At 42.7% G+C, this 27,442-nt stretch overlaps 1 protein-coding gene across 14 annotated transcripts; it reads right to left on the minus strand.

Annotated features, from left to right (window-relative positions):
• Window positions 1-5,709: 5,709 nt before the first annotated feature.
• On the minus strand, window positions 5,710-27,442 carry SLC46A3 (solute carrier family 46 member 3). Of its 14 annotated transcripts, none has more exons than XM_055089486.1 (9): window positions 27,349-27,442; window positions 26,095-26,216; window positions 25,748-25,800; window positions 24,605-24,788; window positions 21,677-21,890; window positions 15,434-16,304; window positions 13,868-13,951; window positions 9,255-9,411; window positions 5,710-6,978 (listed from the first exon to the last, which is right to left on the minus strand). In XM_055089486.1, the coding sequence occupies exons 5-9, from the start codon at window positions 21,863-21,865 to the stop codon at window positions 6,894-6,896; spliced, it is 1,386 nt and encodes a 461-aa protein (XP_054945461.1). In that variant the 5' UTR covers window positions 21,866-21,890; window positions 24,605-24,788; window positions 25,748-25,800; window positions 26,095-26,216; window positions 27,349-27,442; the 3' UTR covers window positions 5,710-6,893. The 14 variants fall into 14 exon arrangements, with proteins under 14 accessions (XP_054945461.1, XP_054945459.1, XP_054945455.1 ...); XM_055089484.1 differs by having other exon boundaries at window positions 24,605-24,957; XM_055089480.1 differs by having other exon boundaries at window positions 24,605-25,231.

A 27,442-nucleotide genomic window follows, 5' to 3' on the forward strand; every position in this document is an offset into this window, starting at 1 on the left:
AGACAAGTTGGATAACATACCTCTACCAAGGCTTTCAAGCATATATTAGTGCTGGCTTCAGAGCCCTGATATAGTCTTTCTTACTTAACATGATTGAGGTGTGATTTACATAAAACAGATGTACCCACTTAAAGTATATGGTTATATACATTTTGACAAATATACGTATACAACTGTATAACCACCACCAAACCACCCCTAAAAGTTCTGTCCTGTCCCTTTTTATCCCTATCTTTCCTGATGCGAGCCCCAGGCAAACACTGATCTGCTTTCTGACATTGTAGATTAGTTTTTTTTTTTTTTTCAAGAATTTCATATAGAGTCATACAGTATGTAATTTTTTGTGTCTGGCTTCTTCTGCTTTGTATAATGTTTAAATACTTATCAATGTTGAGTAGTTTTGTTCTCTTGTTGATTAATATTTCATTATATGGATATAGCAATATTTTGTCTACTCATTCATGTATTGGAGGATATTCGGGTCATTTCCAGTTTGGGGCTATAATGGATGAAGCTTCTATGAACATTTATATACAAGCCTTTGTACGGACATCTGTTTTCATTTGTCTTGGTAAATAACCTAGGTGGCATTGCTGAGTCAACGTGGTAAGTGCATGAACGTTCCAGGTGCTGGCACCCTCATTAGTACTTGGTCTTGTCACACTTTTTAAACTTAGCCATTCTAGAGAGTACATGGTGGTATCTCATTGCAGTTTTAATTTGCATTTCTCTGATGACTAATGGTGTTGAGCATTACTGTATCTTTGTTTTGTGAACTGGTTTCTCAAATCTTTTGCCCTTTTCCTCCACCTTTTAAAAAGTACAGCCAGTCCCCAACTTATGATGGTTTGACTTATGATTTTTTGACTTTTCCATCGTGCAAAAACAATTGGCGTTCAGTAAAAACCGTACTCTGAATGTTGACTGTGGCTCTTTTTCTGGGCTAGCGAAACGCATAGATCCTCTCTCGTGATGCTGGGCAGCAGTAGCGAGCAGAGCTCCCCATCAGCCACGCCGCCACAAGAGCGAACAGCCGGTGAACTTACAGCCATTCTGGACCCAGACAGCTATTCTGTTTTTCACTTTCAGCACAGTATTTGATGAATTATGTGAGATAGTCAACACTTTATTTTGAAATAGGTTTTGTGTTAGATGATTTTGCCCAGCTGTAGGCTAATGTTAAGTGTTCTGAGCACGTTCAAGGTAGGCTGGGCTAAGCAATGATGTTCGGTAGGTTCGGGGTATTAAATGCATTTTTGACTTATGATATTTTCAGTTTATGATGGGTTTATCTGGACATAACCCCATCATAAGTTGAGGCAGATCTGTAGTTTGCTTACTTCATTGAGTTACAAGAGGTTTTTTTTTTTTTAATGTATACTGGATATAAAGCATCTGTCAGATATATGTATTTCAGATACCTTCTGGAATCTTGGCTTGCCTTTTGGTTTTCTTATTGGTGTGTTTCAAACAGCAGAAAATTTTAATTTACATGAAATCCAATTAATCTGAGTGTTGGTGTTTTGTGTCTTTGGCGTCCTATCTAAGGAATTTTGCCTAACCCGTGATTATAAAGATTTTCTTGTATGTTTTCTTCTGGAACTTTTATATCTTAACAGTGTTGTCTTCTAATACATAAGCACGTATCTTTCCATTTATTTAGGTTTTCCTTAATTTCTCTCAGCAGTGTTTTATAGTTTTCAGCGTACAGGTCTTAAACATACTTTTAAAATTTGTCCCTAGATATATATATATTTTTTCAATGCTATTTTTAAGTGGTATTGGTCTTGATTTTGATTTTATCAGTTGCTTGTTGCTAGTATGTAGACATAGAATTGATTCTTGTACATTGACTTTGTATTCTATGACATTGCTAAGTTCATTTATTAGTTCTAGTAGTTTGTTTTTTTTAAATGAAGCTTTAGAATTTTCTGTGTCATGTCATATGCAGATAAACAGCTTTACTTTATCCTTCCCCATCTGTAGGCCTTCTTGCCTTACAACTAGGACTTGCAGTATAGTGTTGGATAGGACTTGTAAGATGGGGTGTCCTTGTCTCATTCCCAATCTTAGGGGGAAAGTATCCAGTCTTTTTACTATTAAATATCGTGTTAGCTGTATGGGTTTTTTTGTTTGTTTTGTAGATGCCCTTTATTAGCTTGATCCTAGGTTCTTGAGAATCTTTATCATGAATAGATGTTGAATTTTGTTAAATGTTTTTTCTGCATCTACTGATATGACCATGTGGTTTTTTTATCCTTAGTCTGTTAATATGATGCATTATTACATTAAGTGATTTTCAAATATTGAGTCAGCCTTACAGTTTCTGGATACCCTCACTTCGTCAGGATGTAGTATCTTTCTTATATATTACCTGATTTGTTAATATTTTGTTGTGACTTTTTTGTTTATGTTCATAAGACATATTAGCGTGCAGTGTTGAAATAACTTTCTAGGCCCAAGATGGAGCTGCTCCTATAACTTTCTAGGCCCAAGATGGAGCTGCTCCTGCCTGGGTGGCACATCAGCAAACCAAAACTTAGGTAACCTTCGTGTCCATAAGTTCTTCCCTTGACCAGAAAGGCAGTATATCTAGTCATCGCATCCCCAAATGCCAAACCAACTCTGGGCGTTATACAGTTGGTCCTTTGTATCCACAGATTCCACATCCTCAGATTCAACCAACCTCAGATCAAAAATATTTGAAAAAAAAATTCCAGAAAATTCCAAGAAGCAAAACTGGAATTTGCCATTCCAGCAACTATTGTATTAGGTATCATAAGTAATCTAGAGGTGATTTAAAGTGCACAGGAGGATGTGCATAGGTTATATGCAAGTACTGTGCCATTTTACATGAGGAACTTGAGCATCCATGGATTTGGGTATCCTCAGGGGGAGGGGGAGGGAAGGGTCCTGGAACTGATCCTGGGCGATGACTTTCTTGACCCGTGTTCTTTATCCTATAAAAGCTTCCTGCCTTCCACTCTGTTTTGCCGTTCTCCAAATGTAGATTGTCCCCTTCTTGAAGTGTTAAAGTGTCACCTAACTTGCCTTTTAAATTATTATTTTTTTAGGAGTAGTTTGCTTTTCTTGTAGTTTCTTTGTCTGATTTTGTATCAGGATAATGCTGACCTCATAAAACAAGTTGGGAAATGTGCCTTGCTTCTGTTTTATGGAAACACTTGTGTAGAATTGATCTGTTTGTTCCTTAAATGTTTAGCAGTGAAACCATCTGGGCTGTGTCCCATCTTGATCACATTCTAGCTGCATATCATTCCCAAGAAAGCCGTCTCTAAGTAATGATCTGTAGCCATGTAAGTCCAGAAACTTCTGTCAAGTGCAACCAGAATCAATTTGACTCAAGGGACTACCTCACGCTAATCAAATGAGACTGATTTTTCAAGCCTGAACTGAGCCAGGCGCTATAACAAGGGTTTTATATTTACACTATTTTACGTATTCTGTAACCTAGAATCCCAGTAATTACAATGAGGGACATATCTCTCCAGTAACCAAAATATGTGTGTCCTCCATCGAGAGCAGGGGTTCAGCACACTACTGCCCTGGGCCAAATTCAGCTTGCTGCTTGTTTTGTTTATTGGAGCACAGCTATGCATGTTCGCTTATGCACAGTCTAGGATGCTTTGTGCTCCGACAGCAGGTAAGAGAGTAGCCGTGACAGACTGTGTAGCCCACAAAGCCTAAAATATTTACGTTCTGCCTCTGTGGCCACTTACAGAAAAAGTTTGCTGACCCCTGATCTAGAGCAGTGATTCTCAACCCTGGCCACATACTGGAATCACCTGGAGAACATTGGAAAACTACTGTTGTCCGCCTCCCACTCCCAGCAATTCTGACTTGGTTGGCCTGGGCTGGGACCTGGGCATTGGCGGTGTTTAAAGCTCCCCGGCAGTTCTGCCCAGGGGCCAAGGCTGAGAACCACTGGCCTAAAGTAAGGCTTGGTGTTTGTATTTGTTTAACTGCCCGCCCATGCTGATTGTCTGGATGTGCATTCAGGGATGAGAAGCACTTATCTAGGGCAGTAGTTTCCAGATCTGAATGTGTATCTGTCACCTGGGGAGATTTTTTTCATAGATGCTAAGACCCCACTCCAGACCAACTGAATTAGAATCTCCAGAGATTTTTAAACAGTTCCGTTCCTCAGGTGGTCCTGATATACAGACATTTCTTGGAGAAAGACTGAACTTAGGGCACCTTACTGTTATTAACAAGATTTTTGGATGCTGAGTGAGTAACTAGAGGACTATTTAGTGAGCATAGGAGTGGAGAAAAGGGGTTTCTTGAGTTGTGCAGTGCAGGCTATGGAGGATCCTACTGAATAGTCCAGCCTCATAGAAACGGAAATACACCTCCCGAGTGATGAAAATATTTATTTCTGTTAGATATGGTATATCTAACCGCCCTTGTACAGTCCTAGATGAAAGGAACATGTTTTTCCTTTTGGTTCGTCTTTATATAGACACCATAAAAACACGTCATCCATTAATATTCTTTGTTCAGATAATTAGATAATCAGGTCACATTACAGGAGGTTAGATAATAGCTTCCGCTCCACCCCTGCCACCCCATGTCTTGGCTAAATACCCCCATCAGCTTGCATGCTTCTCTAGGCTCCCAGCATCCCATTTACTAATTATCTCTTAGGACAGACTCTTTGGAGATGGCTAAGCCCATTCATGCTGTGTTCTTACCCTGGGCTACCCCAGTCCAGTCTCCTGATACACTTACTGCATCTCAAATGGTCTTTGCTCAACTGAGAAACTATCTGTTAATCCTCCCACTGTATTAAACATTCCCAGGTGTGTTCTTTTCAGTTCAGGTGGAATGCGTAAAATCAGGGAAGGTTGAGCTGGAAGGGACTTTGTTATAGACCTTATCTAACCTCAAAAAAGTCAATCTTATGGGCAGGTAGTTGGGTACTGGTAGTGCTAATGTGTTTGGGGGGGCACTTTATACTCTCCTTGATACAGTTCTCAATATTGGATGTATAATCTGTCACACCCTTCTGTGAAGAACCTCAGCAGTGCCGAATCCATCTCTGTATAATACTATTGCTTAGTGGTAGCTGAATAACCATGGTCAGGTGAAGCCTGAGACTTGCCTTCCTTGTCCATAAAATGGGAAAAAGGAAGATCTACTTTGCAGGGTTATTAAGAGGGTAAAATAACTTGGCATAGCATTTTGTAAACCATAAAGTACTTTTTCTTTTGTTCTGGGAAGAGCATTGAACAGGAAGTAAAACAAAAATGAATCAGTCAGTCAATCTGAGAATAGCCCAGAAGACATTAGCTAAACCTGAAAGGAATGGTCTTGGAAAAAAGAATTTCTAGTCTTTTAAATTATGCGTGCTATTTGCTGGTCAAACAGTCATTGATTACCTTACAGGAAAAAGCCGTAAACCATGTTATGAAACAGAAGACTCTACCTACTTTCAAGAGATTACAAAGGAGTTAATCAGCTAGGTGTACTTCAAGACATTTGTGTTAATATATATGGAAACTTAGAAAATGGGAGATATTGAAGGACCTGTGAAAATACCATGAACCATAAATGCATAAGGGCTACATATTTTTCAATTTATTTGCGAGGCTGGCTTAATGACTATGGCACGGTATCAGTGGTTACTCTCATAATGCATTAAATATATAGCTTTAAATGATTTTTACAAGTGAAAACAAAACTCTGTGTTCATTTAGTTCAAATTTTATCGTGGCTATAACGAGGAATCAAAGATTGTCCCTGTCCTCAAGGTGCTCATTGTCAAGTAGGGGAACAAACATTACAAGACGAGGGAAAACGCTTGGATGGCGGCACCCAGAGAGCTGTGGGAGCCCTGCAGGGACGGGGGTGGGGGGTGGAGGTGGGCGGGAGGTGAGGGTAGAAATGTCCGGAAGGGACACGGAGGAAGCGGAAGCTTTGCCTTGGCTGAGACTTAAAAGTTTCAACGTAGGGAGGGAAGAAGGCCCAATGGAACCCTGTGTGCAGACAGGAGGCAGGAGGGGATGCGGTGTTTTCAGGGACCATGGTGGTCCCAGGATGAGTGTAAGGCAGTAAGAGATGGATACCCTTTGACAGAAAGAAGGAATGAATATTGACTCTATAAATACTAGTTACTTTACATCATGATTGCCTGTTTACTCAGTTTTTACATTTCTTTAGGAACTACTTGTAATCTTTCTTTTCAGTCACCCCTGTGTTACTTATGGAAATATTATCATGCCTGTCACTGATGAAACATATTAGGAAAAGTGAAAACGTATTCATTAAAGTGCTTCCCTTTGAAGGATATTGCAGCTACTGAGAGCTTTGACTATCACTAACACCTTGATGGGCTCTAAAAAACAAAGCATTACCCAAGTAGAAGAAAATTATATTATGAATGCTTGAAACTTCTATCATTTTCCTATAAGCGACTGACTCATCATAATTTTCAACAGTTACGCCTTGAAAATCTTTGAGAGGGGTCAAAAACTCATTTTGCAGATGAAGAAACTGAGGCAGACAAAGAGTTCTTCCTGGTCTTAATGTGAGAGACTGGAGTATATCAGGGAGATTATTGCTTTTGATTGTATCATATTTCTTAGTCCCATCTTATACCGATAAGTTTCAGTTTCTTTTGTAAATCCCAAAGTGGGAGGTGTCTTGAGATTTGTTTTTTTATCTACTGGGAATATGTCACATGATCTTCATAAAGTGCTCAAAGTGCATGGTGCTGTAAGAAGCTAGAGCAGCAACTATTTCTCTGTTTAGTTTAGAAGAAAGGACTTGCAGCACTGATTATTCATGAAGTACTGATTGTGGAGCTAGTTTATATCCTTCAGAAGTCAAGAGCATATGATATGAGCATTTGGGTTTTTTTTAATCACAATTAATCATCTGTCTGAAGAGTCTTCGCTGGATTCTTCTTGTATAAGAAGGACATAGCTTCCCGCATTCCTGCTGACGCACTTGACAGCACTGCCAAAGCAAACAAGGCATCGATTAAGCCAATACATAAGGACTCTGTATTCCACCTTTTCCCTGGTTACATGGCTTTTAATAAATTATACAAAGAAGGAGGATACGGGTATTTTGAATCTAACAGGCTTGTTATGCATAGCTTTCTGAAAATAAAAAAACCTATATGAGTTCTTCCCCTTCCAGATCCCTAAAATGTCCATCTGTCCCATTGTCTACTCTGCATAGTCCACATAAAATAGTTGTAACTAAAGCTATTACTGAAGTTCATGTTTAATACCTATAACTGAAGCTAGGATAGAAGACATCAGGAAGTAATGAAAATAGCATGTAATTTTTTTTTTTTTTTTTTTTTTTTTTTTTTGCGGTACGCGGGCCTCTCACTGTTGTGGCCTCTCCCGTTGCGGGGCACAGGCTTACTCGGGCCTCTCACTGTTGTGGCCTCTCCCGTTGCGGAGCACAGGCTCCGGACGCGCAGGCTCAGCGGCCATGGCTAACGGGCCCAGCCGCTCCGCGGCATGTGGGATCTTCCCGGACCGGGGCGCGAACCCGTGTCCCCTGCATCAGCAGGCGGACTCTCAACCGCTGCGCCACCAGGGAAGCCCCAGCATGTAATTTTAATTTTAAAAATACTGAACAGATTTAAAAAAAAATCTCAGAAGACCAACTACATTTACACTAGATGCATTATTAAAAGCATAATTACCTTTAATCTCTCTGCACTAATTTTTCCAATTATAAAAGTTATATGTGTTCATAACAATATTTATAAATATATGAAGAATAAAATTAAAATGACCCATTATTCTACTTCCCATGTAATACAGTTCTTATTAAAGTCATTTTTCATGATATGGATGTACCATCATTTACTTAACCATTTCCTGTTGTTGGCCATTTTGGTCATTAAAATATTTTTTGCCATAATGAACTTCTTTATATATAAATTTTTGACATTTCTGATCATTTCCTCAGGATAGGATTCTAAATGGGATCACTGGTTCAAATACCATGAATTTTGGGGGGATACATGTTCATGAATTGCTTTCCAAAGATGATAATGCCGAATAACACTACTCCCAGCAAAGTATAAGGTTGATGGTCTCATTATGTGCTCACTAGCAAAGCATGGGTTTTAATTTTGCCAATTCAATAGGTGACAGTCTCCTTTTAAAAAGATACGTAGTAAAAATAGCTTTTCATCACAGTTACAGAGGAACTGTAAATACTATTGTAGTCCATCTAACACAGATCTAAGTATCAGCATCCCACTGAGACAGTATGTACCGAGGTCCTACTCTGAATAAGACGCAGGCCAGCCCTTTAAGGAGTTCACAGCCATGGCAGAGTTTAAAGCCTGTGTGGATAGATTCTGTTCTCCCTCCCTCGCAGCCACAGCCCACAGTGCTTAGGGGAAGGCAGATGCCAGACCCTGAGCCCCACCTTCTACCTATCCCCATCACCCTGCTCTGAGGCAGCCGTGTGAAATGGGCAAGCCCAGCAGAGGCAGGTTAATGAGCTCTTAGCTCAATGCTTGGGCCCCAGAGAATGTGTCAAATATATTTGCTTGTGCGTTTTCACAACCACTTATCTAGTTGGCTTACACATTTTGTTCATTGAAAGGGAGAGGGAGAATACGTATTTCTTGTAAGTTTATGCCTCTGGTCTTTTTATTCTATGTACTGTTCACAAATAGAATTTTGTAGTTTGTATTTACTTGGATATTTACATTTGAAAAGGAAATCATCAAATAAGCCAACTCTCTGTAAAGGAAAGAGAATTCTTAATATCCAGTGCATGCTATCTGCTCTTGTCATTTACCCAAGAATCTGTATTAAAGTATATCTTCTTAGAGTAATCTTTGACCTTCAGGGGATATTATACTGTAGGAAATCATTGTTTGAATGCATATATATGTATATACATATTCATAGAATATATGTGTATTGAATATACATATGAATATATTTGTACTGAATATACATATATATTCTTAGACACTAAATTCATCAGTTGTTCATATTTAAAGATAAGGGGGTAACTTCTCAGAGTCTCTGTCTAACCCAGTGTTTCTTTCTCTTAGTCCTGGTTAGCCACACCACTGTCTCTTACTTTCTAAGTCTCCAAAATTATTGACAGAGTTCTTCATGTCTAAAAGTTCTTGAGAAAAGTACATTCCGAGGCAAAACTTCAACAGATCTATGTAATTGTACTGGTGAGGTCAGGGAATTCAATCCATCTATCCTTTGATAAAAGTATAAAAAGTAATGACATACCATAGACTGATGGCTGGAATTAGTAATAAAACAGCGGAGAGCAGAAAGACGAAGCCTTTGTACCAAGCAACGGTGGCTGAATAAATTCCGTTGAAAGTAGAAACTGCAGTGATTCCACCAAGTGTTTCTAAGAAAGCCAGACAAGCAAACATGGTGCCTGTTTGGGGTTAGGGTGTGGAGGGAGAGAGAGAAAAGGCTGAGTTACAAAACAACAAACAAAAATAATGCAGAAAACAGCTACTCAGTGAAAAGTGCAAACCTGGGGACACTGCTTGGTGAAGGAAAGCTACTCCCTCAGAATCCCTGAGAAGGCAGTCACCCGTTTTGTGGGTGAAAAACGGAGCTCAGGAGTTCTCCCTGGACCTGGTGTGAGAGGAGCTGGAATCAGTACTTCCAGGGTCCGTGCGGCAAAGCTAAAAGGCACTGGAAGCTGAGGCGTGTGGAATCTGCCGCATCTCCCGTCCCTGCTACAGCCTAAGACGCAGCCCCACCTGCCCCTGAGGTGCGAGGTGCCACCTTCTACTCTCAGTCCCTGCGCTAATGTGGGACACACCTGCAGGGGCAGGATGGCTCCGGGCAAGCAACGTCCCACCCACCGGCCCTCTGAAAGGTCAAGTCAGACCTGGCAAGAGTGACAGGCAAGGCGGAGAGATAATCTTCTTACCATACATTCTGTAATTTGAATTTGATCTCTTCCTCCAGAGTAACAAAAAGTTCAGACACGCAAGATTCCTGTGTGACTCATCAAGTAACTACATAAGTGCCCGGTGCTCTAGTGAAGGTTATGCCACAGTCTGACATTGAGTGATTCTTTAAAACGTATTTTTCTGTCTACGTGCTTACAACTGGCTCCCCTCTGAGGGGACTCTGCTGTCCTTCCCGCTTGCCGCACGCTGAGTGTGGGAAAGGGCAGGCCATGGAGCATTGCTCAAGAAGCCTGAAATGGCTGCATGGTCGGCCCAAGCTCACAATCAGAGAAATGGTCACTATTCCACCAGTTCTGAGTTTAGTCTGGGATCCAAGACCATACTGACTGAAGAGTGAAACTTCCGAAAGACAGCTGGTCATCTTGATGTGCTTTTTTTCCTCTTTGTCAGATTCTGCATCACTACAAATGTGGCTGTTCTCAGCTCTCTGTGGCTTCCGTGGCATAAGTTCCTACGTAGTTTCTGCAGACTCTTCTTAAGCCATTGCTTGTTCCCTACTTTGCCGAGTTTACTTTTCCATGACAAATTGTAATATATTTTTCTTACAGACAGTGCAAATCCTATAAATAATTGCGTTTGATTGGACTGATAGGAAGGAAAAGGGCAAGCTTGAGGATCTAGCTTGGTTATAGTTTACATGTCTAGACTCTAACTTTCCCCATGGTCTTGATCTTTTAGACTGTGTATTGATTTTTGTCTATTTAAACTTTCGCTCTATTATACATATTCTCATACACTGCTAGAAAGTCTTCACTGAACAACAGGACACATGTTCATAAAACAAACATCTCTCTGCAGAATGCTGGGTTATCAGAGATGTGTCTTCTTTTGACCAGAATGAAAGTTCTGTCAATGTCAAGGGCACATATGCTTTTTTCACTGCTGTGTCCCCAGGGCGTAGCTGTGCTGGCACCTGGTAGACATTTAATATATATTTGTCAAATGAATGAATAAAACCTTCATTCAAGGGCAATTACCAGTCATCAAGTAGCATGTGGACTTACTGCATCTATGACTTATGACAATACAGGAAGTTAGTTTAATTGGAAAGAAGTTCTCCTAGTTATGTATCTACGTTATTGTTTCATCTTATTTCTGATCCCTTGCTACAGCCCGGGACAGGTGGTTTGGTGCTAATCCTATTATGCAGCTGCTTGAGTCCTTTCTTGTTGGGAACTCGGTCAGGCTGTGCTGTGTTCTGACAAACAACCATCTCATGAAGTAGCTCTAGCTTGTTGCTGAACTTCCTTGAGCAGCACAACTTATCATTACTTCATTTCTTTTTATTGCGAAACTATATTCCGTTGGACAGACACACCTCATTTTGTTTATTCATCAGTTCATGGACATTTGCATTGTTCATGCTTCTTGACTGTTACAGATAATGCTGCTGTGAACATGTGTATACAAGATTTTGTGTGGACATATGTTTTCATTTCTCTTCAGTATATACCTAGGAATGGAATTGCTGAGTCATAAGGTAACTCTGTTTAACTTTATGAGGAGCTACCAAACTGTTTTGTAAAATGGCTGCATCATTTTACATTCCCACCAGCAGTGTATGAGGGTTCCAATTTCTCCACATCCTCATCAACACTTCTTATGGTCTGTCTTTCTCATCTTGGCCATCCTAGTGGGTCTCACTGTGGTTTTGATTTGCATTTCCCTGATGGCTCATGATGTTGTGCACTTTTTCATGTGTCTGTTGGCCATTGGGGAGATGTCACTTCAGATCCTTGGCCCATTTTTTAACTGGGTTGTCTTTTTATTGCTTAGTTTTAGTAGTTTTTATATATTTTGGATACAAGTTCCTTATCAGACGTATGATTTGCAAATATAGTCTCCCATTCAGTGGGCTGTCTTTTCACTTTCTTGATGGTGTCCTTTGAAGCATAAAAGTTTTTAATTTTGATAAAGTCTAATTTATCTACTTTTTCTTTTTTTGTTGGGCTTTTGGTGTCGTATCTAAGAAACCATTGCATAATTCAAGCAAGCAGGTAGGTTTTTACATACTGCAGTTTTTATATTCCTAAGTGGTTTTCCAATTAATCCTCATCACACAATCTATAAACAGCTGTGTGAATATATAGCTACATCTTATGAGTGGAAAAGAATCAATAATATATTTTCAACCTTATTGAATTATGCAGTCTTCTCCAGTGTTGACTAAAGTGCCATAAGTACAATAGCATAATTATGAATTATTCATAAACAGTTGATATGAACATTTGCACCAGGCTAAGACATGGAACAAAAGAAAGCTCCAAGGTCTCATAATATTCGTATGATCAAAGGAAAAGGAGGTCAACCACATATGCCTAGTATCTAACAAGTACCCAGTTCTAACTAGAGATTTAATTTTTGTTTTCCTTCTGTACTGGTTATTCTCTGCCCTTCCCTTCAGCTGTTTGATCTTCTGGGCCCCGCTCTGTGCTCGGGAGGCTGACCCCACAGATATTATGACTTGGACTTCCTTGGACTTGGTCAGTGGGGTCCAGGCGGAGAAGGCTGTGCAGTTTCTTCTCTGCTCCCTCCCTCCTTGGGCCATCCTCTCGTCTGTGCTGCCCTTCCCTGAAGTCTCTTGATTGAATCAGCTGAGTGGGATGCTGTTTTTGCTAGGACTCTGACTCAGGCCCAGCTCTAACATTTGTGGGATCCAGCGTAAGAATACAATTAGAGGGGCTTCCCTGGTGGTGCAGTGGTTGAGAGTCTGCCTGCCGATGCGGGGGACACGGGTTTGAGCCCTGGTCTGGGAGGATCCCACATGCCGCGGAGCAACTAAGCCCGTGTGCCGCAACTACTGAGCCTGCACGTCTGGAGCCTGCGCTCCGCAAAGAGAGGCCGTGATAGTGAGAGGCCCGCGCACCGCGATGAAGACTGGCCCCCGCTCGCCGCAACTGGAGAAAGCCCTCGCACAGAAACGAAGACCCAACGCAGCCAAAAATAAGTTAATTGAAAAAATATATATATATATTAAAAAAAATACAATTAGAGGCCTACAAGTTCTAAGTATTTAAAAGTTATAATTCTGGGCGTTCTCTGGTGGCCTAGTGGTTAGGATTCTGGGCCTTCACTGATATGGCCTGGGTTCAATCCCTGGTCGGGGAACTGAGATCTTGTAAGACGTGTGTGTGTGGCACAGCCAAAAAAAAAAAAGTTATAATTCTGACTAACAGACTGTTAACCAAGATATGTTCTGTTTCCCTACTCTGAGAAAATACCTTCCTAATGATTTGGAGGTCAGACACAAACTTAGAATTCTCGGACGTTTTAGAGTTCCACGTGGAGCATGACAGCCCTGGGAGAGCTGGCCCTCGCCCCCCAGTCCCGAGCCTGCAGGCTGCAGCCACCCACATTGTATTCTACCTCTTGTTCTGCTCAGAAAGGGTCATTTACACGTGGGTGTAGACACCCCGCCCTGCAATTCCAAGGTTGGGCCAGACCCTCCCGTAAAGAGTCACCCTTTGGCTACCCCTCTGGTGTACAGGAGAGCACACTGGGGTCACAGTCTCCTCTCAGGAGAATGGGTCTGAGGGAGAGGATCATCAAGGCAGCCACCGGGTATGAGCTGTTCAGCCGGGAGTTATGGGGACCCACGTACCCAGAGTGTAGCCTAGAAGGGGGGAATGTTGTGGGCTCCCAGGGGGCATATCGCCTGGCCCTGAGGTCTCCTCTCCCCTTGGGGCGGGGCAGCTCCAGAGAAAGCCCTCTAAGGCACCAGGCCCCGGGCAGGGGCTCCCTTGCTTGGATATAAGCGCTTCCTAACACAGACCTTACCAATTCAAAAGGAGTTCTGTGCAGAAAAAGGGCTGTAGGATATCCTGAAGAATCAAACACTGATTGTACACAGATAGGAGTTGGTACAGATCATAGATTCATTCTATTCCTTAAGCAAATTAAACTCACCTTGTTCAGTAGAACGAACCACTTTGGATATCATGGACCGTAGAACAGAGAGTGGTACGACAGTGAAAAGGAATGGCAGCCTGACTGTGAGAGGAATAGTCGGAAATTACTGGCTGAATCAGAAAACTAAGGGTCCGTTTTACAGGTGGAACACTTAGTCTCTAAATACTTCATTTTCTATAAGCATCTTAACTCACTGCATCTAACGGCTGAATTAATTAATGGTAGAATTCTGTTTAATGAATTGAGATAGACTACAGACAGGTCAGTTTAAGATTACTCTCAAGTTTAAGTTTACTCTTAAATTCTTATTCTAGTGCAGAGAACAAGAGTTCATGAAGTTACAGGTCCAGATCTATATAATCTGCCACTTGAAATTGATCAGTTTTCCTAGTTATTATAGTAACATCATGTTTAGCAGGTTGCGACTGTCAATAAATTTTTTGTTTTCTGTTTTTGCTCTTTCAGACTTGGCATTCTCATCGTTAAAATTCTTTTATTATATTGATCTACTTATTGGTAAATTGGTTCCTTATCTTCTCGCTTGTTCATCTTTGTGGCTGAATAATTTCACGAACACAGGTTGCCTCTGCTCTTAAATTATGACCCTTAATAGTAGCATTTTTAGTTATATGACAAAATGGTAAGATACTACATTTGCAGAGACCACTGTAAAGTTTTCAACATGTTTTCACATGTATTAACTTACTTGGCGTTGGCAACTCCAAGGGAAACAGGGAGGGAGAACTGACATTTACTGAACCCTCGGCATTGCGCTAAGTGATTTACAGTTATCTCTTCTAATATTCGTTATAACCCTCTGAATTAGGTACCACTATGCCCATTTTATAGATGAAAAAACAAGGGCTCAGAGTAGTTCAGGCACTTGCCCAAGGTCACCTAGTGCTGTAGATGGAAATTAAGCCCAATTCTGTTTGGTCACCCTGCTTTCCTGCAAGGTAGCAAGAGGTTAACACTGCCCTTGTAAAAAAAGACTAAATTGGATCTTTCTTGAGGTCCCACTTTAACAGATCCTTTAACCCTTTCGAACACAGTATCTCACTCAAGCCCTAGTTAAGGAAGCAGTTGTATTTGCCAGAAAGTGATTCATCAAAAGCCAATTCATGAAATGACCAATTTGCTGAAAGATCAATTTGCAAAATCTTCTTGAATATATTCAATGAATTTTTTTAATGTATCTTTTGAGTATACTTTACAGAGTTGTCTTAAAATTGTAGCCTTCTTAGCATCATTTTAAGAAATATTCAAGTTGGTGAATGCTATTTTGAAGGACTGATTCACAAGAACACAAGAAGAATGTTCCTCAAAACAATTTTTTGGCAAATATGTAAATTTGGAAAATTGTGGTTATTCAACTTTTTTTTTTTTTTTTTCTTTAAAGTCAGTTGGTTTTCAGCTTCTGGCAAACTAGCTTTAAACAAATTACCTTTACTTGAACTAAAATGCATTAAATAGAGAATTTTATATTAAAGTTTCTCACACCACAGACTAAATTCATTTTATGTAAATATCAATACACAGTTCTAGGCTACATTTGTAACTTACCTAAAAACATCATCAGTGTTGTTCTGGCAAAAGCAATCATAGCCATTCCTACCATGGTGGTAAAAATTCCAATGAAGGCCATGTGAATATCTTCCATACAATAAGAAAAAAGCCATATTCCTAGGAAACTGCTGAAAAAGGAGACACTACCCAAAGCTGATCCATAACCTATTAAAACTTCATCCCAGCAGAGCGGTGAATCCAATTCATAAAGGATAAAAATGGGGGAAATGCCAATTGTCACGAAAAAATAAGTGATCATTGTAAAAAGCAACAAACAGAGCAAAGATCGTTGCTCACCAGAATTATTTTTAAAAAGCATGTAAGTTCGGTTAAATAAGTTTTTAAAGCCTTCAGTCCATGATATAGAAACATTCTGAGATGAAGGCTCTTTCATCGAATCCTCAAGAAAGAATAAAATATAAATCAAGTTAACAGTAAGAGCCATAGTAGCAATTAAAAACGACCACACAAAACCTAGTTCTCTAATAAAATAGCCAGAAGACAATCCTGTTAATCCAGTGACAATTCCAAGCAGGAAGTCAATTATAGCTATTCGAATTGTTCTTTGTTTCTTTTCTTTACATTGATCAACTATGTAGGCAAAAGAGGCTCCCAGAAGTGTGGTGTAATTGCCACAAAGTGCACCCAAAAAGGTAGATGCAATCAAAAGCTGGATTGGAAAGGCAAAATAGGAAAGCAGACAGAGCCAAGCACTGTTTGCAAGAGCACCCACAGAAGACAAAATCAGAGGGAATTTTCGTCCTCCGTGGTCACTGTGAGACAGAAGCATGAATGTAGACACGAGACCAGGAATTAACCCACTTATGTCCATCTGCAGATTAAAAAGAGACACTTTTTTCTGAACTTCCTGCAAAGAAATAAAAAGAAGACAAAGTGTTTACAGAGGCTTATACAATATGCCTAAAAATACCCTGGTACATACTTTTTCTTGATATTGCCAGTAGGTCAGGGATGGGGAATCTCTAGTGCATGGGTTTGATATAGCTTAAATCTTCATCCAGTTCACAAAGCAGATATCAAGAGGTGATACAATCATCAATGCTCAGTCACAATATTCAAGTACCACAGTGGAGACATTAATCTATAAAAATAAAAGTGTGTGTGTTGGTGTATGTCTGACTTATATAGAGGATCCACAGAGCCCAAGGCCTCGGGGACTGGTCATGTAATGACTTCTCTTTCTTCTGTGAACAGTTAGCACTTAGAGATCATGACCACTGTTCTAAAGCAAGAACGGTACCCTTTCCCATGATACACCTTCCTGTCTACTCTAAAGGGGAATGAATATCAGATGTAAACATCGTATCTGATAGACCTTTATTTAGATAGAGTTCAGTTGTCCTTTTCACGTGTCTCCACAAATATTCCTTTATTTACTAAAAATTAAGATAAAAGAGAGGAGCTTTGCATTGACTAAAGATGGTAGCGTGCCATGAACTAAGGAGTGAGCTAAACTCAACTTTCCTGAGGCCCAAAACAACTATGTACACGTGCATTGGCAGATGTAACAATCGTTACACTTGGTATTTGAAGGGAAGAACTTGGGGTGATTTAAAAGCATTTTCTTCTCGCCAATTCTCTGTATTTTCCAAACTTTATATTAAAGGATATGTGCCGTTTTTATAATGGGGATTACTAAACTCATTTTAAAAAAGATTTATTCATGTAATATTTAGAAAGCACCCTAAAAACCACAAAAATATCACAAAAATATGATGAACCACAGAAATATCAGATACTGAATTAATGGTTTTTTAAAATAGTGAGCCTATTTTTATTTTTATATATTTATATAATTCAAGCCATTCCATGTTGCCAGGAAATGTTCTGGTCACTCAAACCCAAAACTTCATTCATCTTTGCTTCTAGCCTTTCCCTTCGTCCATGCCCCCCAACACAATCTATCCTGTTCCCCTAAAGTTTCTCACTTTACCTTCTTGATGGTCCCATAGTTGCCACTTGAATGACAACTCCCATTGGTTTTCACCTGGACCACCCTGGCATCTAACTGGTCGCTTCATTCAACTCAGAATATAATGTCAGTCTTACCACTCTGCAGATCACAGACACTACAGCTGGGCACATGTTGCATAGCACCCACCACAGCACACTATCGGCATGTCTCTCACCTGCTCAGAAGCTGCAGTGTCTCCCCACTGCCCGGGAAAGTCCACACTCCTTAGCCTGGTATTTAAGGCCCCCGACACGTGGCCTGATCTCATCTTCAGCGTTATCCCCGCTCACCCCCCAAAGACGGTCTATGTTCCAGGCACAGTCCATAGTCAGGTCCCACTTAGATTTCCTTGAAATTCCCAAATAGGGGTCATCACTCCTTTTTCTGAACCTTCTCACAGAACAGTTATCGTTCCCCAGCTGTACTTTTTTGTGTATCGATTAAGAGCTTGAGCTCTGGAGTCGGAGGAATCTGGGTTCAAATACAGTCAGTTCTGTCCACCACAGTTTGAGTGGTCTTTAAAGACACACATCAGCTCGTGTCACTCCTCTGTCAAACCCCCAGTGGCTTTCCTTACACTGGAATAAATGCAAACTCCTTGCCACGGCGGGGGGGCGACGCCACGTCAGGGCGCCTCTGATTCACCTCCCCTTCCTCACTCCTCTCGGCCGGTCGACAAGCCATTCCACAAACCTCCATGCTACTTGCTGTTCCTTCTGCCCGGTCGTCACACAGCTCACTTCCTCAGCTCAAAGCCACTTCCTCAGTAGGGCCTCTTCCCTGACCATCACTCAAGCCGAAGCGACCCCACTAACCCCGCCCGGCGCTCCAGCCCCTTATCCTTGTTGTTGTTTTTCTTAGAGGCTCACCGGCTCCTTGACAGGAAATTATATTTTATTCCACCTGGGCATTGTGTGACTTCCCTCCTACAACCTAAGCTCCCGGGTGGGGTGAAACCTTGTCCTCTTCACCATAGTATCACCAGCTCCAAGAACAGTGCTTCCAGGGAGGGTAGGTACTCAACAGACAGATTGATTAAATGAACAAACCATCAAGTAAAATAGGCCTCTGTAATTTGCGTGCTATGTGTGATCCTGACCAAATTACTTATCTCTGTAGCTTCTTTGTCTGACCAGAGGGAATGTCAACAGTCCCAACCTTGCAGGCTGTCGGGAGACTTAAAATCAAAGTCAATAGAAGGTGCTCCACACAGGGCCCTCGTACAGTCAGTGCTGTTCCATTTTTACTAGGTGAGATCTGTTGAGCACATCTTTGTATCTCCTACAGATACAGAAGCCATCAAGTAAATATTTATTGACTAAACAAATAAATGAAACAGTTATCGTTTAATCAACTCCTCAGCAAGATGTTCCAGTTTTGGGTTCCTCCTCCCATGTCCACGTCTCCGCCTAAGTCCTGTCCTCTCCTTTTTTTCCTACTGTCGTCCCAGCCCAGACTGTTACACAGACTACTCGCCTCGTCTGCAACCCGTGTTGTGAAATTCAGATCTTAACAAACTCAAAGCATATTTCAACCATAAATCAGTGTTGAGACAGAGGAAATTGTGTTTGAACATTATAAACTCTGGAGAATTATAATTATGTCTTATGTGTTATATTAGGGTAGATGGGAGAAATCAGAGTAAAAAAAAAAAAGAAAGCTATTTCCTATACAAGATTGAACAGAATGACAAGGTACTGAGACGGGGATAAACTAAGGAAAGTGCTATCAATTTTAAGGAAGTCACAATTTCATAGGCTAAAATGCATATATTAATTCCAGTTGAGCACAAGGTATTCCTTATCTGCTGGTAACCAGGGATTGTGTTATTAAAAGGTTTATAAATAAATTCCTGAGCAAGAACAACCTCATGATCTGTTGGGTAACCCGAAGTGGTCCCCTCCAGCGGCAGAGTCCCTGTCTTGAAATGTGCCTGAAGAGAACAGGCCACAATGGCCGGTGTGACACTTCAAAACCAATCATTTACAAGGGAAGGAGAGGGCGGTAAGGGGCTTCAAAATTCCTTCCTCCACAAAAGTCAGCAGACATCCCAGAATTCCCTACTCTCTGCCCTTCGCCAAGAGTTTCCTTCCACAGCCTTGCCACTTTGTTAAGAGGCCTTTTAGAGATTAATCTCATCGCCCAAGAGAAGTAAGTAGTTGTACTTACAGTCACAGGGCTCAGAAAACTTGAAGATTTGAAAGATAGGTTAGATCAATATGCATACGAATATATATGTTATATATACCTTAACCCCAGATGGATTGAAAAATATGGCTTTCATCCAAATAGACTTTCAAAATGTTAAATATAAGTGAAATTGCTCCGATTATTCTTATATTTGTACCCGGAAATTCATAATACTATCTTGCATACCAATATGTATGTAAATGTGTATATTTGTTATGTGGGAAGGATAAATAAAAACGGCATAACAGAGGTTCAACACCTTGTATTCTTACATACAGTTGATCTTTTGGGAGAGTGGCAAGAAAAATCTGAGCTGAAAAAAATCATTTATTTATTTTATCAGGGGCTGACCCTGTGCTATGACATCTTATTTTTAGGGCTACAAGAACAGTCCACAGATCTCTAAGTGGACGCTCATAGAACAGGGAACATTTGTTCTTGGATTTAAAGGGGGCAGAATATTCTCTGAGAAGCTGAGCAGGGACAGGATCCAGGGGAGGGGTCAGAAGGAAGTGTTCCTCTGTCCTAAGGAGCGCGTGGTGAGTGGGTCGCCACGCCCTGTCCCAGTTGCAGGTGGGATGGTTTCTAGTTCCCCAGTCTGAGAAGCAGCACCTGTAGCTCTAGCGCACTGACTGTAAGGCAAGGATCTAGGGCGGTACGTTCTCTTGAACATTAATCCAGTGAGACAGCAGTCAGTCGATTAAAAAATGTGGCAGAAATCTTCAAAATGAGACCCCTGCTCTGGGCAGTGGGGGGCTCTCAGCAGCTGGGCTAGGCAGGGGGCGGGGCCAATACTCATCACCTGCACAGTCACAGAGGTCACCCAAGCGGCTGGACCAAGGCCCGTCTCCCGTCACTCTAGAGGGTGAGGACAGCCGACCTTTCCAGACACTCAAGTCCTCTCCTCTGTCCCTTGCACCGCTCCCAGGGGGCTGGTGAAGGAACTCACAGAATCAAATGCAGAAACTGATGAGCCTCTGGAACCTTCTTACTCCCTGGAGATTATATACATGTAACAGGAAATATTCTTAAAGGGAGACAAAACCAAGAGGAGAGCCCCTTGTTGGCCCTTCTGTTTCTATGACCTCACTCTAGGCCGGAACCTTGATATCTGCATGGCTGTTCAGAAATAATCTGTTCTTTTCTCCATGGGTCCCGGTGACTCAGAGTCCCTTAGCCTCTTTTCATCTTTTGACTGGGGAAACAGCACCACCCTTTTCTGTCACAAAATATTCCCAAGGGGAAGAGTTCAAAGTTTACAAGTGTGGTGGTTTTTCAGGCATTGGCGGGGGCGGGGGGAAATTTCCAAATCTGGATGCGCTCTCCCCTTTGCATTTGGACACTGGTAGACTGTTAAAGACCGCCTAAGGGAATGGAGACTGGCGACGTACCTCCTGGGGGAGGAGGCTGGACGTGGGGAAGGAAAGGCTCTGGAGTATCTGGCTGAACATTTTCAGTGTCCGCAGAGCGCAGGTGGGTGCTCTCCACCCCCCATATCCTCACACAGATGGTCCTCAGCGCTGGGGGGGGTCAAAGTGATTTGATAACACCGAATGATGGATGACAAATGCCACCCTCACCCCATGACAGACCCTGGCACCGCGCCCACAGTCTTCAGGGATGGTCCACTTTCTGGGGTCACGGAAAACTGGGTCATGCCCGTGAAGCGGAAGTGGGTAGGGAGGAAGCGGCAAGGGAAAGGCAGGACCCACGCTTCACCCCACCCCTGGCCACCAAGTACCATTCCAGCCTGCCCTGTCCCAACTTTCAGGCCTTCCGTGGGGAAGAAGAAAGGAGACCGCCACTGAGGAGATGAGACTGCCCTGACGTTTTCGGAGAGAAAGGAGAAGAGCCAGTGTCACAGAAGAAGAAGGGGGTTTTAAGTAGAAGAGGCAGATTAAAGGTGTCAGGAAGCTTCAAACAGAAAGGAGAATAAAGGCTTTTGGTTTGGGACTTAGGGGTTTTAGGGTGACCCTTAAGAGATCAATGTATGAGGAGTGCAGTATCCTCTTTCCTTTAAAATCCTGTTGCACATTCCCTTTTTAATACATGTTAGGAATATTTTAATTTCTTACCTCCTGGAATGCGAAAATTGGGCTGCTTTTGTTTTTTGCACACTCAGAAACATTGCTATCGGGTGCAATGCTGTAGTTGCCTGTTTCCTCCCATATTCTCCTGTACACATATTGTGTTGTCAGTGGAGCAGTCAAAGTCATAGCAAATACACTAAGGCAAATGGCAGGTTCCACAAATGGAATCTTCATCTTGCTTGGGTAGGTAGCTGAAATTCTAGTAAGAAGAAAAGGAGAGAGATAATCAGTTGCACTCTTATCTGAGAGGCTAGATTTTCAATGATGGGGAAGCTAGGGGAATTTTGTGGAGTAAACAAGCAAACTAGGGAACAGAAAGCAGTAAGCACTTCCTAAGAAAATAACTTTCACTTAGGAACAGGGTACTCAGTAAACCTGAGACTGTCATACTTACCATTTTTAAGAGCTGGACCTTTAAGGACTCAACCCGCCCTTGAGATGATTCTTTAAGATAGTCTTAATAAGCTGTCTACCACTTTGGCTATCCAGTGGTCACACTACAACTCCCACACTGAATACTGCCAGCTGGTTTTCATAAGGGAAACAGTGAGGTTGCTCTGGGGACACGACAATTACGTAATTGTTTATTATTGATTTCGCTGCTTGTGAACAGCGGACAGGAAGGGGGCCTTTAAAAAGCAGCTTCCAATCGTAAGGGTTTGTTTATGTTGTTTTAACTCACCCCACGGTCACAGTCTTCCTGCCGAGCTAGGCGCGGGTCTGACCGTTTTCGGGGCCGGAGTCTCGGGGGCTGTCCCCTTTCAGGGGCTGCCCTGCGCCCGCGGTGCCTCCCGGGCAGCTAGCGCGCACGGAGGCTGGGTCTGCGCCGCCGCGCTGGGATGGGAAGGGGAATTGCCGCTGAATTCGACCAGGTGCACAGGTCGGGAGACCGCAAGCCCTGATTTTCAGGCAAAACAGGAAAGCGCGCTTCCGCGTCCAGAGTGACAACGGTGACAGTTCACCGCGCAGCCCTCGCTCAGCTCCCGTTTTGCCCTGCGGGCTCCTCCCGGCGAGCTCCCGCGGGGCCCGCACGCCGGGCAGCTGCTCCCTGAGCCGTCGGCGGGCTGTCGCTGGGTCCGCGGCCCGGCCTGCGCTCGCGGTGACTCAGCCGCGCCAGCCGAGCATCGCCTCCGGCCCAGGAGACGGGCCTCTGGGGTGCTGGTCCCCCGCCGCCTGGGCGGTCGCTGTCTTGCTTTCCTGCGACTGGGCCCCTTGGCCGGCACCTCCACGGGGATTGGTCCGCTCCGACGTCGCTCCCGAGCGCCCGCCCCCGGAGGCCCCAGTGGGGCCGCCGCAGCTGGCAGCCCCGGGCTCGTGCAAGGACTCTGCGGTTAGAGAGCTTTTCTGGGTCCGAATATCGCTTCTCACGGAAGCACACAGGAGATGTGTTGCAGAAGTAACATTTTGGGATGCAGGCTACTGTAGCATCCGTGCGGGCCAGGCAAGTGCTCTGAGAAACGCAGAAGAGGGGGACCGGGTAGGGGCGCCCGTGGAGGGTGTGGGAGAGAGAGTGCTTCTGGCAGGGTTAGCCGGGGTCTGGAATGTGGTCGCTGGCTCTTCTTGGTGATGCAACCTTGGGCTAATTATTTCATCTCTATGAACGTCCATTTCTTTATCTGTCGGGTGGGCATTAACAGCCTTTCCGGATCGTTGTGATGAAACCCTCGAGGTGTGCGTACAGCACATCCCCTGAGCAAAGGGGGGACAGTACATTCCCCCCAGCAAGCCCATCAGAAACACACCTGAAGATGAACGAGCTGGATTTACTACTTCTTGTAACGGGGAGAAATGCATTCACAGGGAACCACGGGATCAAAAGCTATGTTTTCCAGGGCAGAGGTCTCCAGGAGAATTTTGAAATTTTATGTTTTCAGTTTAATGACCTAGAGATTTTAACGTAAGCATATTCTGAATTGTCTTATAATCAAGTACCGGCGCTTGATGTCACCTGTATTTGTATTTCCACTTATGATCACATTGGCTCCAAGTAGAAGTACTTTAGCAATGTCAGAGTAAAGAGAAAAGAGGTGGACTAAATATATAAACGATACACCCAAGCTAAATGAAGACCAAGGATGTCATATCATGTTCAAAATGTTTTCATAGTATTCCAGTAAAAAGTGTGGGAGAATTAAGTTACCACCCGACGCATGAATAGACATACTGATCTCAAAAGAACCTGTGCTGTACCAGGCAGTGCCATATTCAAGTGGCAAAGCCAAAACAGAATATAGTAGCTACTAGATTTTGTTAGTTCCAAGAAGAAAGTGGCTTTTAAGCTTCTGATAAAATCAGCAAAGTAAGATGTGGTGAAAAGAGCTTAGTTACACTAAGCAATGACTGCTTAGTAGGTGATTGTCAATACTGTGCTCATAAGAGTTTAATCATACAACTCCAAGCACAAGCTGTTGAAAGACAATATAATCTGATCATATGACCTTGGTCAATAATATGCCAAAACAGACCTGGATAGGTCTTATCTATCTGAGAAATTCATAACCTAACTTCAACGCTTGTCTTTCTTGACCTCTGTTGCCTTGGATGCCATTGAACAAATTCCTCCTTCTTGAAATAGTATCTCCCTTTGGGTTCCATGACACAGCTCGATCTTTCTGTTACCCTGAGAGCTCCTTAGTTTCCTCGGTGGGCTTGCTTCTCCAAGGGTACTGTTTCTCAGTTTCCATCTCAGCTCCTCTGCTGCCCTGACAATCACATCCACACTTGTGAACAGCCACCAATATGCCCATCACTCCCAAATCTCAAGCTCACCCAGTTCTCTTGAAGTTGACACCCAGAGCTTCCACCCGAGTATTTAAAAAAACCACTGCACACTTTAAAATGTCCAAAACATATACCATCTTCTTTATAAATCCAGTTCCCTCCTGAAATCCCTGTTTCAACTAATGACATTACCTGTCCAGTCAGCAAAGTCAGACCTGGGAATCATAACTGGCTTTTTTTGGCTGCGTTGGGTCTTCGTTGCTGCGCGCGGGCTTCCTCTAGTTGCAGCGAGCAGGGGCTACTCTTCGTCGCGGTGCGCGGGCTTCTCCTTGTGGTGGCTTCTCTTGTTGCGGAGCACAGGCTCTAGGTGCGCGGGCTTCAAGAGTTGTGGCACACGGGCTTAGTAGTTGTGGCACACGGGCTCAGTAGTTGTGGCTTGCGGGCTCTAGAGCGCAGCCTCAGTAGTTGTGGTGCATGGGATTAGTAGTTGTGGTGAACCTGTGGCATGTGGGATCTTCCCGGACCAGGGCTCGAACCCGTGTCCCCTGCATTGGCAGGCGGATTCTTAACCACTGTGCCACCAGGGAAGTCCTGTACCTGGCTTTTTGATCACCAAATGCTGTAGCTTTTATTTCATAAATATAACTGGTATGATTTATACCTCTTTTAGGTGTGTGGCTATAAGGCAAGTGGGCCCCTGGATCCAGAGCATTTGGGCCGAGCAGCAGTTTTTCGGCTTGGCCGAGGTTGGGGCTTTGTCTCGCCATCAGCCCACTGGTGAATGGAAGCTGAAGGCTGCTGGGGAGGAGGTGGGCAAATCTGCAAAGAGCCCAAGGATTTCCCCGGTAAATCAGAAATCCTGACTCTTCCCCTTTGGGGTTTCAAGTTATTCTAACACTTGTGATGTGTTGGGACAGTCCTAAGTAAGCCGAGTGGTGAGAAACGTACAATAATGGCCCTCAAGAAGGTATCCACCATGCTGCTGGTGCTGGTGCTGCTGGGGGTGCAGTAAAAGAGCGGGGCTGGTACGGCAGGCCCAGCACCAGAGCCTTTCCTGTCTCAGGGGAAGGCCAGTCAGGAACAGGGTAATGATGTTGCACCCTGTCCTCATCTGCCGCCTTGGACCTTGGGGTTCCTTAAGAGAAATAACTGATTTTCTGTAAATAAAAAATCTGTCTCTAAAGTTGTACTGGGACAGTCTCCAATAGTGTGGGGTAACCGTTGCTAGCCTGGGTTCTCCTCCCTCCCTGCAATCTGTGCCGCCCTGTCTCAGTGGTTAGACTTTGAACCCTTACACCCGAGAGCTGGACTTCCTGTTTTCTGTGTCAGCCTCACCAGAGCAGAAGTTGGAAGCTTAAGCAGTCACACCAGACTTCTCAATTTCTTTTCTGCACAACAGAAATATTAAACCAGACTGACTCACTTGGATGAAGTAAGCACCTTGAGGGAGTCTTAATTTGCAAGGAGGGGAAAACTCAGAGAATGATGAATGGACTTCTCTCAGTCAGGATGGAAGCTCAAATTTGATTTATTTGTGTAGTAACTTAAACGTGGCTTCATTTTCCACCACAGCAGGTGACATAGGATATATGTGAAAGCTCCTAGAACAGGGCCTGACACTTGGTGGGTATTCAGTCATCTTTGGATTGGAAGCTAAATCTTGCTTAATTAGACACACGTACCTACTGTGTCTGAGAAGTTACGGAGAAGAACATGACCTCTGCTTCAATTTGGCGTTTCCTTTTTTGATCCCACGGAGCCATCACTTTCCTCCTTAAGAGGAGTCAGTCCCCTTTTTACTGGGCTATGGGAGTAGGGAAGGGTTTAAAGTCAGCGGAGTACACGAAACTCAAGCACAAGTGGCCATAATAGAGGCCACATTTAGAGGGTTAGTCCTCTGCCTTCCATCCCCAGCTCCTTAGAAAGGCCATTAAACTATATTTTTATAGAATATTTAGTTACATGGAAAAATTTCCATGCTATGACAGTAAGTAAAAAAAAAAAAAGGAAATTAAAAGTATATCGTATATCCCAATTTTGTTAAAAATACATATTTTTTGTTAAAAGTATAAAAAAGTATACATATGAATGTGTAGAAAAAAGGCCATAAAGTAATGTATCAAATTTTAATAACAATTATCTCTGAGTGGTCAGATTACTAACAGTTTTTGTGTTATTAAATACCATAGACAGTATAATTTTCTGTATTCTCCACATTTTCAACAATAAACACGTATTAATTTATAATCAGAAAAAAGTTTATTTAAAAAGAAATGAGAAAAGGAATGGATAAAACAATTCTTGTAAAATCATTATATTTGTTACAAAGCTTTAGGGAAAAAGCCCCAGAGGTTGATTCTATTCCAAGTGGTTCTACAAGCTTTAAAGTTGAATCAGCAGCCACATGGCAAACTGACATTCTTGCACTGTGACAGGTGGCCTGAGATAAGACAGGATGGATGCCAACGACTGAAGGGTAATTAAGAGTCCTTTATCTAGAAAAGTTACTTAAGAATGGAGAAAGAACTGTCCTGAAATGGAGGGAGAACCAGGGTGAACTTTTGGGCAGCGTGGATCAACCTATTTAAAACCAGACTCACAAAACAGGGAGACTCATAGAGCATAGAAACCCTCTAGTCGCGGCCCCTAACTTTATCCGTAAGAAAACCAAAACCAAAGTGAATTGCTGTGTTATTCTTCATGGAACGTAGTTGCCGTTTTATAGTCCTGTTCTCACAGAGATATGGAAAGGACCCTGCTTGGAATCCAGGCCCAGCTGCCGCCCGTCTTTCCTCCTTCGTTTTCCTGACAGAAAATGAGTGGAGTTTTTAAGAAGGAGTTTAAGAAGGCAGTTTGGAAGTTTAAGAAGGAGGTTTTATAAAGGAGAAGCTCTGTGGTACACACGTGCCCTGGGAAGGTAAAATGTTTTCTCTTACCTTTCCACTCGGCAGCTGCTCCCACCGTTACCCAGTTTTTGCTGCCGTGTCCTGCAGGCCACCGCACTCTCCAAGGTTATGAAAACAGGGCAGT

This window comes from Physeter macrocephalus, chromosome 13 (assembly GCF_002837175.3).
Source record: "Physeter macrocephalus isolate SW-GA chromosome 13, ASM283717v5, whole genome shotgun sequence".
Taxonomy (NCBI): Eukaryota; Metazoa; Chordata; class Mammalia; order Artiodactyla; family Physeteridae; genus Physeter; species Physeter macrocephalus.